A 17,180-nucleotide genomic window follows, 5' to 3' on the forward strand; every position below is an offset into this window, starting at 1 on the left:
AGGAGAAGCCATGGAGTGCCTCTGAAAGAGACATGGAGCTAGGAGATCACCCATGTGAAGGAGACTGGTGCCTTTGAGAAGGAAGGGTGCCCCTCGGCCCTTAAAGATGGTAGATATAAACCAACCACTTCCAAGAGCTTTCATAATTTCTGTTTTTTTTACCAAGAACTTCTGACAACCAGGCACTTAAATTTAAAGCTTGAATGCTACTGAACAACTGCAAAGACCATACTCCTTTTAAAACCCTCACCATCCTCCCCTTCTGCATCCCCAACTTGCCTTCATTGCTCTTCCACTTCTTCTGTTCAACACTAGGAGCTCCTTCTTCAACAATGATGAGGGCCAACCTAACCATCTTACTGTACTTTCTTTTCTTGGCCCTCTTCAGGTCAGGTTCTTCACAAACCTTAGTGCCTGCAATTATAACATTTGGGGACTCGGCAGTGGATGTTGGCAACAATAACTATCTTTTCACCTTATTCAAGGCCGATTTCCCCCCCTATGGAAGGGACTTTGTGAAGCATCAGGCCACTGGCAGGTTCTGCAATGGAAAACTGGCAACAGATTTCACTGGTGAGGGCTTGTTGGTGAGGAACCGTTGTGCTTCTTTAACTCTCTGCTACTTCTTTAAAGATTTGTTCCTGTTTCTTGTTTTGTTGACAGCTGAGAACTTGGGCTTCACTAGCTTTCCACTGGCATATCTGAACCCTCAAGCTACAGGGAAGAAGCTGCTCCTTGGGGCCAACTTTGCATCTGCTGCTTCTGGGTACTATGATGCTACTGCTTTACTATCTGTAAGACCCAAAACTTTTTAACCTTTTTTGGTTGATGGGCAATGGGGAACGCTGGTTTAGATGGAGAGGATCTAGGCAGTTCTAGACAACATTACTTCATGGATTAGATGTTTCTGTTAGGTGTTAGAGAGAGGACAAGCTCACGGTTTTAGCAAACAACATGCTCTCTCTCTCTCTCTCTCTCTCTCTCTCTCTCTCTCTCACTCTCACTCTCACATATAGGTCTCTTACCGATGCAACTTCTGATTTTTCATTGGTTTTTTGTGTTCCTGAAGTATCTTCAATGAGTTTCTCTTTGTTTCTTTAGAAAAAAAACCGGTTCACCACATTCTGATTCTTTTGTCCTTTTGCAAAACGATCGAAACTGATACTGTCAACATTTCACTGAACCATGCCGGCCTGCCATTTTCCCAGCATCTTCTTCTCTCAAAATGGCACTGGAATGCGATCAGATCTGGTGATCTGCCAAACCAGTGCGACTGTTGGTGCTTCGAGATTATTGGCATTAATGGTAGAAATTAATGTTTGCTAATAAAGCCGCTAATTACGTGGGCCTGCTTGTTTTCTGATGATGCGACAGTGATGGAAGCCGATGGCAGAGTTTCCGCACTCCTGCCACTGCTTCATGGCGAGTCAATAGGTCAACTTTTTGTACTGAGAAATCATGATAGAAAGAATGCCATCGTCGTTTTTGCAAATCCCTGAAGCTTTACAAAACGATGCCGGCAACATTAACATCATCTTTAATAGCCATAATGGCGGCCATCACCTTAAAGGGTGCCGGAGATGATGGGGACTATTTATATAGCATGATTATTAGATCTAAGAGTGGCCTCAAATGCATTTTTATGTGGAATATTTATACTTATTCATCAATGTTTTTGTAGAATTGATGATTGTCTGTTTCCACAGCATCTTTAATAGGAATGAGGACATCTCTTTACTGTTATTATTAATTTTAAGAGACTGACATGGGCTGAATGAAGCGCATTCAAGTCAGGCTTACTACCTAACAAAATTGATTCTTCACACTTCTCGATAAAAGAAGAATTGCTGCGAATATAAAATCTCTACTGTTCAGCGTTTCTCCATTACCATTTACTGTATCTGTTCAGCACCCAGAGATTGTTGTGGTGCTATGAGTGATCAATGACCAACCGGCCTTCAGCTCAGGCCATTCATGATAATTTATATGCCGGTGGTTTAATAAGGGCGAGGTACCCACATGGCAGTTCACTTTTGCAAAGTTGCTCCTTTAAATGGTTTTCTTGAAAAAGACTTTCTTAACTAGATTTAAACTAATCAGATACAACTAACTCTATTAATCTACCTTAGATGTAATTAGAATATTACTTTTTGCCGTGTATCAGAATCTTATGCACTAATTTTACTCTGGTACTTTGTTGGGTGATCAACCTTTTTCAAGTAAAATAGACAATATATATTCTTAAAGGTCATTAGTTTCGCTCAAAGTTTAAGATGGTACATAGATGTATTTTGAAGTTTGTCTTTTGTTTGGATTTTCTTAATCTGTAAGGATATGGTCACTTACTTTTAGGAAGCGGTCTTCCTTGTCCAAATAGGACTAGGAAGAGAAGGCAGAAAACCTAGGTCATGACAGTCATAGTTGGTAAACTCGCTAATTTGAGTTGTGAGTCCTCGAGTTGGTTAGGATTGACGGTTTGCTATGTCAAAAGTAGAACTGGGCATCGGGCCTGGGCCGGCCCGATACGCCGGGGCCTTCATTCGATGATAACAAATAAAAATTATTTTTATTTTATTAAATTATATATATATATTATTATTAAAATATATTTTATATTTTAAAAATATTTATATTTAAAAAAATACTTTTCTATTGGTTGAGCTCGGGTTTCAGGCATTGGGCCAACCTGAAAGCCAGGCCAGCTTGATGCTCAGGTCTAGTCATTGGAGCTCATCAAATCAGTTGTGATCATCAACTAATTACATGTTTTTTTCATACATTTGTTATTTTTTTGAATTGTGAAATATTACGATCAAATACTCATATTACATGTTGTTCATTTTTAATTGATGAAAAAGTCAAAGATGAAGTCCTCACATATTTATTGTCCTCATTTTTATTTATAAAAAAATACACTATAAAAATTTATGACCCAATGACCCATCTTTAGCCGATCCGAGTTAGAGTCGGATTTGCCAACTATGTTGACAGCTGCTTAGCATAATATGATTATATATATATATATATATAACATTTGAGGCTTTTGTTTTTTTTTTTATAACCTTTATGGTGGTATTGTCTAAAACAATAAATTTCAAACAAATTAGTTTTTTATTTACCTTAAACGGTAATTGCGCGCTTACAGATTAGTCTTCTCTTCTATCGATTAACACATACATCGACACACAGACGTCTCTCGTCACATCTGTGTCTTCGTTTTACAGACGACAACATAATCGAGACGGCACCAATGGTGTGATCGATTCTCTCGCCAAATGAAAAGCTCCAAAACCGAAATAATGACAAGAAAATGCGTTGGATGCTTCCTTTCTTCTCCCCAATTTCCAGAAATGCATCGACGTGCTGTCTGGATTCTTTCAAGACAGGCACCAAAACAATACGTCTATATTTTGGTGTTTCTTGATTTCGTCTCCTAAAGGACGAGGACAGCCCACATGCACCACCATAAAGGCAATAGCTTACGTCTTCATTTATCACAAGAAATTGGTGATAAATGTTCGAGCAGAAGCGCCATCCCCTGTCCCCACAGATAGGATTCAACCAGCAGATTCACAATAAATATCACCATATTCAACGTCAATATTTCTTCATTACCGTGCGCGTTTTTCTTTGAGCATGTGCAGTCATTTATTGTGACGAAACTGTGACAATACCCAAGTTTTGTTTTCCTTTTCCTCGATTAAAAAAATGTTATGTTCATGTTCTTTCTTCTTCGTTTTTCCCGCAGAAAGCCATACCCTTATCACAGCAACTGGAGTACTACAAGGAATACCAATCAAAGCTAGCGGACGTAGCAGGCCAGGAGAATGCCACATCCATTCTTTCCGAAGCAGTCTATATATTGAGTGCTGGCAGCAGTGACTTTGTCCAAAACTACTATGTCAATCCTCTCCTTAACAAAGTCTACACTCCAGATGCGTACTCAGACTTCCTGGTTGATATCTTCAGTAAATTCGTGCAGGTCAGTACATAACTATGTTGAATTCCTGAAGGCATGTACTTGAGGCATGGAACTTGATATTTTTGGAGGATGAATGACAGAATCTATATGAATTGGGAGCAAGGAGAATTGGGGTCACATCTCTGCCGCCGTTGGGATGCCTCCCTGCCGCCATCACCCTCTTTGGTTTTGGCGACAATGGCTGTGTGACAAGGATCAACGACGATGCCAAAAGTTTCAACAAGAAGGTGACCTCGGCAGCACAGTCACTGCAGAAGGAACTGAGTGGCCTTAAGCTTGTGATCTTTGACATCTACACGCCTTTCTATGACCTTGTCCAGAATCCCGTTAAAAATGGTAAGACTGGCTTCATGGTGATCACCCAAATGATCAACAATGTCTCTGCAACCATGTGAAAATATGGAGAAAAGAATGATATATACAACTTCAAGAAGATAACAATGCTATTCTTTTTCTATTGAATAAGAGGATTAAAATTTGAGCAAAATTTCTGTTGATTTTGTGACTCATCCACTGCTATTGGAACTATGGCAGGGTTTTTTGAAACAAGAAAGGGATGCTGTGGAACGGGAGTTGTGGAGACTGGAATCTTGTGCAATCCAAAGTCTATTGGAACATGCTCCAATGCCAGTGAGTATGTATTCTGGGATTCAGTTCACCCAACACAAGCAGCAAACCAGAAGCTAGCCGATGCCCTCTTGCTCCAAGGCATTTCCCTCATTGGATGAGAAATCTGCGCAGTCCTGTTTCTCTTCAAACAAAATGAGAAAGAAGAGACCTCCCTGTTGCACCAATAGATTCTGCTATAAGAACCCTCCTTGCTGCTGCTTGCTGTTTCTTCTTATGAGTGTTGCTATATGTGTGTTTGAGTGCTGAAGAAATAAAAACTTTTGGCATATTGGTGCAGAGTTTATATGGTGTTTCAGTTACCAAATGAAATTGTAATATTAGTTTGTTTTAGATATTTCAGCTCTTATATAAATGTTGTTGATGCCTGAGAATCGTATATTATTTATCATTTCTCTTTTCTCCTTTTGCTTTTTCTGAACAATTGTGAGACTTTTTGCAAGAAACCAAGTAGTCACCAATTTTGGGATCATGAAGCCATGGTAATTGTATTACTACCAATATCAGGAAGTTTTCCTTAGGAAACCATATTGATCTCAAAACCTTCACATTGAAAGAGGTCAAAAGTTCGAAACTCCATTTGCAACACTTGACACATACTTGGAAAAGCAGTGACCACAGTTCATTGGTGGAAATAAAGGGAAGATTCGATCTTGACATTACAATAAGATATATCAAGGCAACATAAAGAAAGAAAAAAAAAAAAGTACTCCAATCATTGGTATTTGGTAACAGAAGAAATTATTGGGTTGAACTTCAATGTCAAAAGAGATCACATGGATAGAGCAGCAATTGAATTTTCTCATGCATGAGACGATCCTGGAACATGAGCTTTCATCAATCTTATTTTTCTTTCATGTTCTTCATTCACCCAATCTCCGGAGTCTGTCATAGTTGAATTTGACAAAAAAAAATGTGGGAAAACGCTTCAAACAAACTAGGATTCAGAGTTAGGCTAGGTAAGTATGTTTTTGACAGATGTTTTCTGCCGAAAAAAGAGGCTCGATTTTTCTTTTGAACTCATTTATTCTTTCAGAAAGTAAATTATTATTAGAAAATATTAGAAAACATTTATTCTTGAAAATAACGAAAGTAAATTATTATTAGAAAATATTAGAAAACATTTATTCTTGAAATAGGAAACGCCTCTGGAGAACATCAACCGGGCTTGGGCCTTGGTCGACGCCGGCCAAGACCCACCCACTTGCTCCCGCTCGTTCGAAGACCCTCCCTCCCTCTCTCTCTCTCTCGATCGAATCAGAGGGTAGCGAGTTGCAGGCGGAGATGGACGCAATGGGGGCGTTGATCGCATGGCTGAGGAAGACGGACAACGTCATCCACGTGGGTTTAACGGCGGTGTTCGGGACGCTCGCGTTCCGCTCGGCGACGCAGCAGCAGCAGATCGAGCTCCTCCAAGAGGAGAAGGGCGCCCTCCAGAAGCAGAACAAGACCCTCAAAAGCATCATGTGGCATTGGAAGCAGGAGCTCTTCCGAGAGGCTTCCGTTCCTGGCTCCCCCATCTCCCTTCCTGGGCTGAAGTCCATCTACGGCGAAGCCGAAGTCCCCTCTTCCTCCTCTCCAGGTAACCTTCTGAGGTTCTCTCGGTATCCTTCCCATTTTCTCCGCATTTCCCCAATTTGTGTTGTCTTCTCTTCCTACTGTTCGTCCTTTACTTCTCTCTCTCTCTCCTTTTTTTTTTGTTTGTTTTTTTAATTAAGCAGGAGTTTCATCGACCTGTTTTTGGTGAGTTTTTGCTTCTTTTCGTTTTTTTTTTTTTTGCGCTCTTCACTGAGAATCTTAATGGTGGTAGGTCCGAAGCGTAGGAGGCGATTGTTTGTTCGCGTGTCCTGTTAAATTGTTTTGAGTTTTCAGTTTCTTCTTTTTTAGTTTGTCGTTTAGACTTCTCTCGTATATGAATCATCTGCATACAAACACAGGAAAACGAGATATTCATTGTTCAATCTTGGAATCAGTTCATTCACTTCAATCTCTTTGCATGTGAAACTTTAGTTTCTCATGTTCAAGATGCTTAGATTGAAAGGATGTGTCGTAGGCTTCTACTAATCCATCTGGCTGGAGAGTGGCGAACATTTAAAACTTTGAATAATTGAACCAATTTGAGGCACAGTTCTCAGTCTGATGTGCAACAATTCCGGCCATAATAAGCACTTGGAGAATATCGTTACTCCCAATGTTACGAGGCCATATTTTGATGAACATGATTGACATGCCATTTGTATCACAGCTAAGGAAGCTGTGCTATTGGCAGGAAGGTCCCTTCCGGAGTGAGCAATTGAGTAAGGACGGCTCTGCAAATGGTCGACCAGTGAGATTACAAAATCTCTGTTCTTGAACCACTTTTTGAAGGGAAAGTTAGCCCTCAATTCTCTTGGAGGGAAGATCAGAAATTTAGGGGTCAATTGGCTATGGAAACAGTTTGTTAGTCTTCCTTGCTTCAAAAGGTATTCCAGCAGCTTAGGCTTAGACTTGAGCAATATTTGACGTCTATGAGGGTTGAACTTTGCCTGCCAGTGACTGTCACAGCTCACCCTCACAGTACCAATGCCTTTGATTCCGGGATAGTATATCTGCATGCAGGCTTTAGGATGACTTCTTATAGGATATTGTTTTTAAGCCAATTGTGATGTGGATCAAATTTTGAATTACGTTTTACATGTTGAACTTTGTTTGAAGAAATGATAACAACTGCCCTAATTGTCCTCTGCTGCTTGTTGCAGATAATGGTGGAGGGACCACGAATTCAGCATCTACAGCACCAAAATTCGTAGTCTGAGAGCATAGTTGAGCGATCTAAAGTTTCATTTTTCCTTTTCTTTATGTCACTTACAATCATGCTTTTCTTCTCCAATACCAAAATTTGTAGTTAGGGTTGTCTTTTCCCTTATCTTCGTTTCTCTGATTTCTTTTCATTTACAGGGAACACGGTTCGAGTTTTCCCTTGATAACCTGTTCGAAGCGTGTTCCTCCTCTACTTGTTATTGGTCGACCTTTGGCTTGTTTTGAGAAACCCATGATCTTGTGAGTTTTTATGTGCACTATGCACATGGTGGTTGGCAAATAACAGTCCTTTAGACATATCGGTTAACTGAAGCCACGATTTGGTTTCCTACTTTACTGATGAAATAAAACTAGGTCATTTCATCCCATCCTCAAGGCCAACTATCTTGACCTATTTCGTTTGATCAGTACATGCAATATTGGAGTTGGATGCATCGTTGCTGTTTTTTGGCAAAACTCATTAAACTACAGATTTGCTGTGGAAAGATGATGTTTTGAAGTAAAGGACTGGTCACGTATTTAACATAATGTAGCTCGCAGAAGCTCCATGCACCAAGCTAGTTGGTTAGGCTTGAAGGCTTCAAACTAGAGGCAGTTGAAGTGTGGGTACCTGAATGTGCATTCCTTTCCATAGATTGAGGTCAACAGAAATATTTAAGCAATGACACCACTGCACCCTTCAACATAAGTATCCTTTCAACTTAGGTACCATGCCCCACCATGTAAGACGCTGGGGCATAACACTTATGCCTATCAAACTAAAAACGTCTCTTTATATTACTCTAGTCGCACCAACTGTACTATGCCCGTTGAGGCAAACTGTCTTGGGTCTTTAAAAGTTAGTGGAAAAGTAATAATTTCAAGCACTTAATGTTAACCAACATCCACACATAAAAAAAACACAGGAAAGAACAAATCTTGCATCAACCGATCAGGTTCCACCGTCTGTCAAACCCAATATGTTACCTGTTTTTGTATCAATCACAGGTACAAATGCGTCTGTAGACTCAAAATTCAAACTTCCAGCGAATCGTTGTTATATGCATCATTCAGCCATCCAAATACTAGGTGTTCATAACGAATTCATGAAGGAACCTTATTTTTAACCGCAAAATATGTGGTCATCGTCATGACAAAGAGCAACGAAAATTGCCTGCACATGCCTCGTCAAAACGGCACTAGCAGGATTGATCAACCACAAACGCCTCTCAGCATTTACTGCTCTGAAAATTTTAGTATCCTCAACGATGTGTAAGTAAACTGAAGCATAAATAATTCCATGAGAAATTTATTACATTGGAGATACACCCTTTGCATTTCAGCTATAATAGGACCTGTCAATCTATAAAGCTGAGAGTTGAATGATGGACAATCCTGCGTTCTTAATTACAACCTACACAAATATTAGAGGTGTTTCTCCTTGGTGAAACCACAAAACCACATGAAATGAGGGCACAACGAAAACAACAGCAGCATTATCCAAGGTATGCAATGTAAGATCCTTCATGAAGAGTTTGCAGCAGCAAACACTGGCCAACACAAGAACAGCGAAGTAGGCATGGTGGCAACACTTGTGAGGAAACAATGGCGTAACTGGTATGCAAACCTCCTGAAGCAAATTCTTAATCTTAATCTTCAACTTGTACATTGGCAGCCATCACCTGTGATAGTTGAACAGCAAATTTTACTAAACATAAATGATGTATCGTTTAGCAAGTAATCAACAAATTGAGGAAAGATACCAGGATCACATAAGCTAGACAAGGCCTGCATCATTTTCTTATTTCCTTTTTCTTTGGGTGAATATTGTCATTTGGACCACATTATAGACATCAAATTCTGGACGACAATGACCTTTCTGTCCTAGCATTGGATGGTACCTGCTCTGAGCTTGGCTTCTTAGGCTGACAACTGTCCTTTATGAAATCAACAACGATAGACGCCAACTCTGACTGATGTGCCGTGTAACAATGATTTGCTTGTTCCACAATAACTAGCTTGTGATTCGGTATAAGCTTGTCAAACTCTAAAGCATCCTCCACAGGTATTATTTCGTCCTTCGAGCCATGAACTGTCAACACCCTGGAATAAATAGATAGAGTTGTTAATATAGACTGGATGATGAAGTTTTTGCATAGCATCAAATACGTATAGTTATACTATGGTATAATGGTGCTAATGTAGGCCACCATGGCCTTCCAAGAGAAAAATGGACAAATTTTGCTTTCAGAAGCAAACTATCATAGAACTGCTTTGAAGGTGAGCACAAGATAAAAGGGCTCTATATAGAGCTGGTAAACAACAAAACAGCTGACAATTGGACTCGGTTTGGTACAGTAGGCTTGTTCATAGCTATGGGCTTGAATAGATATTTTATAATGATATAGATATATAACATTGATATATACATACACACACACACACACACACACACATATATATATATATATATCTATCACATTAAAGCACTTATGTTGTTCCAAAGGAAAACCGTGTAAAATGTCTTACATAAGCCAGCTTATGCCACACGTGTGGCTGGTCTACACAAAATGGAGCTTGAGCTGGCTTGTAATAATGAGCAGAGCCCAAATATGAACTGTTTGGCTCATTTGGCTTGTTTACCAATTACCAGCTTTATCTTCATGTATAGAATCTGGAAAATTTTTGTCTCGTTAGTAAAAGACATCAAGGGCATGGATTCTTGTAGGCATTAAATGCTAAGTCACTGACTTGTGATTATGGCTGCAACTTGCAAGATTAGCCTAGATTAATTGATTCATTTAGGAAATACTGACATCTAACAGAAGCACCATATCTATTATTCACTAACTTCCCCAAATGAGTCCAACAATAAATAAATGCATGAAGGGTGTATATATGAAGCTCACAGTCTGGAATTCAAATTGAGTTACCCATATAACAAGTAGGCTTCCCAATGCTGAGTAAAATATCAAACATATCAAAAATAATCTAAACACATAAATATGAAGGTTGAAGCCACATTAAGACTTCGCATTATTTAGTTTTAGGTTATGGTTCTGTATCAGCCAGCACTGATAGTCATTTTAGTTCACACAGCTAAATTTGAATGATCCGAATCTTGAGCACCAAATAGGATTCCTTCCACCACTTTGCAAATACAAGCTGAGATGGTCTCCACATGAATAAATATAGTTTATTAGAAACTTATTTCTTTTAAACAGTTACTGTAAAAATAATTTGTAATAGCAAACATCATATGGACAAATTGATTGAGACATCAGCTGGAAAATGGACACTTTTGGAATTGCTGTTCAAGGACATGTACGCACACAAGAAATATCAAGAACCGAGTAAACATGTTCTTACCTGCAATTATGATTGATGGACTTGGAAGCAGCAAATACATCAGTATTTAGACGATCCATGAGACTTTCCAAAGTGACACGATATAATATAACATCTCCTAAGAACAGCACAAACATGAAATTAAACTTTCACAAAACATGTTACGCTATAATAGACAGACAGCATGGGAGAAGTGACATGGTGACAATACTAGATATTTGTTCAAAAAATTTTCTTTCTGATCCTTTTCAGCCTTGTAGAATATTCTTTTCAATTTTCAATTTATAGACCAACAAATAACTGTCTATTTCCATCTAATACTGCTGCTAAATGATTAATTTGGAACTATTTTTGGTTAACTATTTAAAGATTTTCCCTGTTCGTGAAACTAAGACTGGACCAAAGAAGCTTATCAGAAAAGGTACAGACCATTAGTATTATTATTATTATTATCATGAAAGATTTTATAAAATGCTTACTAGGAAACAGAGTTTCCATTTGCTATTCCTTGGATCTTACCTTTATTCCTTACATCAATGAACCCATCTTTCTGAACTCTTTCCATAAAATCTTTACCCAACCGTTCTTCAATCCCTTTCTTCAAATCAAATCTACCTGATATATTGACTACAGTACTGATGTCGTGATACTTGGATGCATAGAGGAGGACAACATCTCCACCTACAAGAGTTTCTGTTGTATTAATACAACCAACATAAAAGAAAAAGTAGCAGCACTACAATTGCCACAATAACTTGATTCCTAAAACATTCATATAACAGTCAAAATATTCCCCAAAATTTTCAATATATATATATATATATATATATATATATATATATATAAACCAATTCAAGGTGCTAGTTCTTGTCATGGCAAGTTGTTGACTAAAATGCAGCCACTAGTTCGTTTTGACTTTTGAGTGAATGTGATACTCTTGGTGCAGTTTCTGTCATGCAACCTTTTCATTCTTGATGTTGAACATAGTTATAGTTTGTTTCCTTGCTGCTCTACAAGATCAAATCTTGTCCTCAAAATACACTGGCCCCTCTATCATAGACTAGGAAGTAGAGAATCATCAAGTCTCCAGTCTAATCTGCATTCAAATATTCAGTAGCTAACAACGAACTCATAGAATTTTTCATTAGTATTACTCATTGATCAACCATTTGTCTTCATTGCATATGGTGTAATGGGTCTTGAAATATGAATTCAAACAAGGGTTGGAGTGGATTCCATGAAACTAGTTTTGGCTCATCAACAGGCATCATATCCGTATGTTTGGGATTTCAATATGCATGGGTAGGTCACTTAGTTGATCTGAGCATGAATCTGGTGGAACTTGGGTTAAATCAATGAACATGGATTCTAGCTTTAGAGGGACGAATCCAAGTTTGGGATGCCCCGGTTCAAGGTATGGGTTTGATGCAAGAAGAAAGGAAGCAGAAAGAGAGACGGGGTAGGTTGGGCCTTGGATCTTGCCTGCATTAAAGAGGTAATGGCTGGGGGAATCATTGACTTCAGGTTTAAGGTGTCATCCACAGATCCCCTTGCCTTGTCTTGCATGGTGACCGTTTCACGCAACAATACTTATTTTTGACAATTCAATATTCTTCCTTCAATACCATCAAGCCATTTCATTATGGCAATGATGTCTTTGTCATGGGTGCCATGTCTGCCTATGGCTTTGGCATCATCTCTAACATGTTAACCATATAATCTTCATTTTTTTTAATTTTCCCTCCTTTTGTTTTCTTCTATCTATTTTTGTACGAGGAAACCCTGGGTCTACTACCAATTTGATGCGATGAATAGGACCTCGTTGATCCTAGACTCTACGATCAACTAAATGAGAAAGAAAAAAAAATGCAATGAAGGTAAAATAACTTGAATTGGATGAACACAATAAAAGAAATCAACTAGCTAAGCAAGGAATCATAAGAGAAGACAAGAAAGTTTCCAACTTCTCCTAACAATTCAAATGAACATCACATCCAGTTCTAGATGAGACATCTCAAATAAAAAAGAAAACAAGACATAAAGTAATCATCCACCTAACCAATAATGATTTAAACTTAATAACAACTTGACAAAAAAAAATATTACAAATGAATAACATCCTAAGGATATGAAACTCATACTTTGTTCCATTTTGTATATCTAAAGAAAAATCCAAAAGAAGAACATTTGGATCCAAGAGAGATCCAAAGGAACCCAATAATGCCTCATACGTGCCATGCGCCCGTTATACATGCGAATCACAAAACTGCAGTTAGAACCACACGCTTACTCATGAAAACGCAGAACAATGGAACACTAGGTGGTTGGGCTGCATGCATCAATAGAAATACCAATCTCATTCAAGGAGTAACAGACATTGTTCAACAACTCAAGGGTCTCATACAAAAAGCTATAATAAGTTTTTCGGAAGTGTCTAGAAGAAGATAGAAATAAGTACATGCAGGCTTTACCTTTGCTATGCCCAACAATGGCACACACTTCTTGTTTAGCCTGAGACAAGTGTAGAACAACCTCACGCAAATCATCCACTTCCTTCCAATAACCACCATACTGAAATGAACCTTCACTTTCTCTGCAATGAAGAATAGCATAAGTAGTCTTCAGAAAGATACATAAGAGGCAGCAGAAGCTACATCACAAAGACATCATGACGTACACAGTACACATCCAAAACTCAATATGCATTAACTTATGAGACAGTGAAATACATAACTTACATATGATTCAGAAGTACAAAAAAAGTTTCATAATGTACCTAAATAAAAGTTTAAAAAGAGTATTTTTGTAATATTAATTAAAGCTCCTATTCATCAAAGGCATTTGTTTGGCATTTTGTAGGAAAAGTTGAAAACGGTTTTTATTTAGGCAATCATGTAATGTTTGCTTTAGCAGCAGTGCCCCTTTTAAGATATTGTACTATTATTTTTTGTGGTTTTGTATTATAGCAAGCAAAATTCATATTAGTGACATTTGTGTTAGTAAACAAACTTCAGAGTGTTGACTGGAAGACTATGGAGTTAAAGGTGCTAGGTGGAACTAGGCAAGGGCCTGGGGTACCTAGGCAGGGCCTAGTTGATCCTAATTGACAAAAAGGTGTGGGGAAAAAGAAAATGAAGAAAGGGCAGCAATAGGAAAAGGTAGGAAAGTGAGATTTGTTGAAATTCCACCACTTCAAATAATATACTGTAAAGAACCAAAAAAGTTAGATTCTTAGCATTAACATTTCAAAAACAATAATATTGTTAAGGTGCCTAGGTGCCTCAGATTAGGCATTTAGGTTGCTGACCAGTGATTCGGTGGCTGCCAAAGCATGCTTCTGGCTACATATCTGGAAGAAGAAAGAGACATGGGCTCAGAGTTCTCTTCCTATCTAGGTTTTCGAGAGATGGGGCTCATATGGCACCAATTGAGGTTGAGCAGGTCAATGACATGCCATCACGTGTTTAGGGTCATCTAATGTGCCCTTTCATGCTTGGAAGACATGCTTTTCCTCCTTTTATGTATGTGCTTTTTCCCAAAGGATTTTTTGTTTCCCATATACTGGACCATGTCCTTCATGTTTAAATTTTAATCCATTGAATAGTTTGTCATCTATCTTCAGTGATTGCTACTTTTCACTTAGATGTTGTGCTTCTAATTGAAAAGGCTCAGAAGTCGGAACTATACATTTTGCATACCTCAACACTTAAAATGCATAGTGACATCTACAAGCAATATGTAATTAAAAACCAAAAGGGCCACCAATTAAGCTTCACTTACCCATTCCCCGAAAAATCAAATCGGAAGGCACTAATACCTTCTCTTGTTAGAGAATCTGCAAGGTTCAGCAGTGTTTCTTGTTCCTGAGATACATTACAAGAGTTCATAAGTTCAATCAAAGTTATCCATTGGTACATTGAAAGCTTGAAATAGTGCCATTGTCATCCTAAGTAGATGAGCCACTCAGACATTTCATAGATATGTCCAGGCATGAAACACCTAGACGAGTTTATGTTGATCAGTGTTAGAGATGAACTGATCCATCTATATGCAGTTAGCATGTTTTAATCTGGTCATTAGTAATTTAGCATTTCCCTCATAATTGAGAGATCAAATGAATTTTTCAATATCATGACATCATATCAAACAAAGAAGATAAAAAAATGCATTGAAAAGCATCCCACAAATATTAAAATGCACTTGAATGCATCTTCATAAACATCGCCCATTTGCATACTGTCGTAGAAGCAAGCTTTTGCATTTGACTTTTCTTCCTTGCTACCTTATTTGATCTGAATCCATGGCATAATACGGCAAGCCTTCCAGAGCCCACATCATGCAATACTCCTGCTAGAATGTGCCCGTTCTTGTTTGGAATCAAAAATTTCTTCTGTTGTACAACTGCAAGCCCAGGATCACAATACAGCAAAGATTTAGTGGACAAAGTTTGATCTATGGAGGCTGGTACAGTTTTCCAAGCAACTCAAAGGATAAGAATCACAGCGGTAATGGCTCTGAAGAAATTAGCATACAATGCCAAATAGATTGATTAAAGAAGAAAAACCATGATCCGCCTGTATTAGAGACCCAAAGATTAGACTTGACAGATGACAACTCTTTGAACTTTGAAGCAATATGACCATAAGGATGCACGTGATGTAAGAGCATCAATGGAAAGGTTGCAGGGGGAGTCTGGACCAGTTAGGGCATTATCCTTGCACTTTTTGGAAAATGAAAAATCAGGCGTACGATGTCGTGGGCAATCTCCTTAGCTCATCATAAGAGGTAAAAACCACATATTGAGCATTCCCTTGGTTCAAGTACATTACGAACTAGATAACGCTAATTCACAGCATCCTGAAATTTTCGAGCATGTATAGTTGATTCCCATAATCCAACCACGCTAAGTCCTTTTTCTCTTCGTTCAATAAGAGGATTGGGACATTCGCCCCTTAGATTACGATTAATTATCAATTTAAACCAACAGAGAAGCTGAAGAGTAAGATTCTTAACATCTAGATAACAATGTTCTTCTGATTAAAGCTTCAAGGACATGACATGCACCACCAGATATCATATGCTAAACCAAGAAGGTAGATAAAAAACTAATATATCTATTGCTTAGCTCCTACTGACCAAAAAAATCTCATTGTAACCAAGATTATCAAGAAATCCACGAAGACCAACATCGTCTCTTATGCACATTCATGGTAGATAAAATTGCTCAGATACAGAAGAAAATTGCTGAAACTAGGCACCATCGTGTGAAGAGGAAGAGGGTTTTTGTTACCGGGCCCGTGCTTTTCGGAGGAGATGGCTTGTTGGGCCATTGCGACGAGGTTGGTCAGACGACGGGGTTGTGTGAGATTGGGAAGTAAAACCTTCGGCTTTGGCAGTGACTCCACAGGTTTGGCAGAGAGATGGTGATGCGTCTGCCAGTGAGGAAGAGGGAGGAGGGACACGAACGTCATTATTTCTGTTTCAGTTTTTTTTATTTTGTTTTTGTTTTCCCTTGACTACACGATGGTGTGAGGGTGAGGGAGAGGCTTGGCCAATGCGTCCCATTAGATGTCTTGATTTGCGTCTGGGGCATTGAGTTGGCTAGACGCCGGAAACTTGAGTTCCGGCTCGACTCGGGCGACGAACTCAGGCTCGGTTTGATTAAAATAAAAATATTTTTTAAAATATAAAATATAAAATTTTTAAATATAAAATATACTTTATAATTAAATTATTTTCATTAAAAAAATAATATGAAAAATTAATCGAGCTAGAAAGAACAGTGCCTACTATGTTATGTTTTTGGTAAACTTTAAAAGTGCTGAGATTTTGTGACAGAACAAACATACCGTTTAGATTATACGAGAAAGAGCAATCAAATGAAAAAAAAAAATAAAACCTACAGTTAATTGTGCTTCTATTATTAAATCACGACAACGTAACCCAGTTTCTCGTAGAAAATTTATTACATGTACCACCTAAAAACCAGGGGAATTAAAGTTAGCTGATTTCTGGATATTTCCGGATGATAAAATATTTAAAAACAGTCGCTAAAAACACCATGCAATGTAACAGAAGCATTGAAAACAGTTTATGTTGTAGCGGTGGTTTATAGTATTTTTAATGATGGTTTATTGAGCATTTAGTTGTGTTTTTTACTATTGAGTCACCCACCAACATTTGACATGTGGCATATTCCAGTTTTTTTTTAAATGTAGCATTTATTGTATGGTATAAACTTTAAATTTTTATTTTTTAAAAGTATTGGTGCCCAAGGGAAAATGCTGAATTGAACTCAAAGGAGGTGTAAAAACTAAAAACTTTTAAATTTCTAAACATGCATAAAAAAAATAAATAATCTGCAGTATTTAGAAGGATGGAATAACATGAGATAACCTCATCTACAATTAGTAGATGAAAGTTTCTTCATGGATTTTGTCCATAA

At 38.1% G+C, this 17,180-nt stretch overlaps 3 protein-coding genes across 4 annotated transcripts; 2 read left to right on the forward strand and 1 right to left on the reverse strand.

Moving 5' to 3' along the window:
* Positions 1–4,988, forward strand: LOC116256392 (GDSL esterase/lipase APG-like). Its single transcript, XM_031632750.2, has 5 exons — positions 1–573; positions 664–794; positions 3,749–3,982; positions 4,063–4,318; positions 4,517–4,988. Exons 1-5 carry the CDS (start codon positions 204–206, stop codon positions 4,708–4,710), a joined length of 1,185 nt encoding a protein of 394 aa, XP_031488610.1. The 5' UTR covers positions 1–203; the 3' UTR covers positions 4,711–4,988.
* Positions 4,989–5,752: 764 nt separating this feature from the next.
* Positions 5,753–7,514, forward strand: LOC116256322 (uncharacterized). Its single transcript, XM_031632661.2, has 2 exons — positions 5,753–6,191; positions 7,348–7,514. The coding sequence occupies exons 1-2, from the start codon at positions 5,894–5,896 to the stop codon at positions 7,401–7,403; spliced, it is 354 nt and encodes a 117-aa protein (XP_031488521.1). The 5' UTR covers positions 5,753–5,893; the 3' UTR covers positions 7,404–7,514.
* Positions 7,515–8,660: 1,146 nt separating this feature from the next.
* Positions 8,661–16,269, reverse strand: LOC116256905 (putative uncharacterized protein YDL057W). 2 transcript variants are annotated; one of them, XM_031633451.2, is made up of 8 exons: positions 16,026–16,267; positions 15,018–15,136; positions 14,516–14,598; positions 13,207–13,328; positions 11,255–11,416; positions 10,757–10,853; positions 9,289–9,490; positions 8,661–9,069 (listed from the first exon to the last, which is right to left on the reverse strand). In XM_031633451.2, exons 1-8 carry the CDS (start codon positions 16,204–16,206, stop codon positions 9,037–9,039), a joined length of 999 nt encoding a protein of 332 aa, XP_031489311.1. In that variant the 5' UTR covers positions 16,207–16,267; the 3' UTR covers positions 8,661–9,036. The 2 variants fall into 2 exon arrangements, with proteins under 2 accessions (XP_031489311.1, XP_031489310.1); XM_031633450.2 differs by lacking the exon at positions 8,661–9,069 and having other exon boundaries at positions 9,226–9,490; positions 16,026–16,269.
* Between the last annotated feature and the right edge of the window lie 911 nt (positions 16,270–17,180).

This window comes from Nymphaea colorata, chromosome 6, assembly GCF_008831285.2.
Source record: "Nymphaea colorata isolate Beijing-Zhang1983 chromosome 6, ASM883128v2, whole genome shotgun sequence".
In the NCBI taxonomy this organism is placed as follows: Eukaryota; Viridiplantae; Streptophyta; class Magnoliopsida; order Nymphaeales; family Nymphaeaceae; genus Nymphaea; species Nymphaea colorata.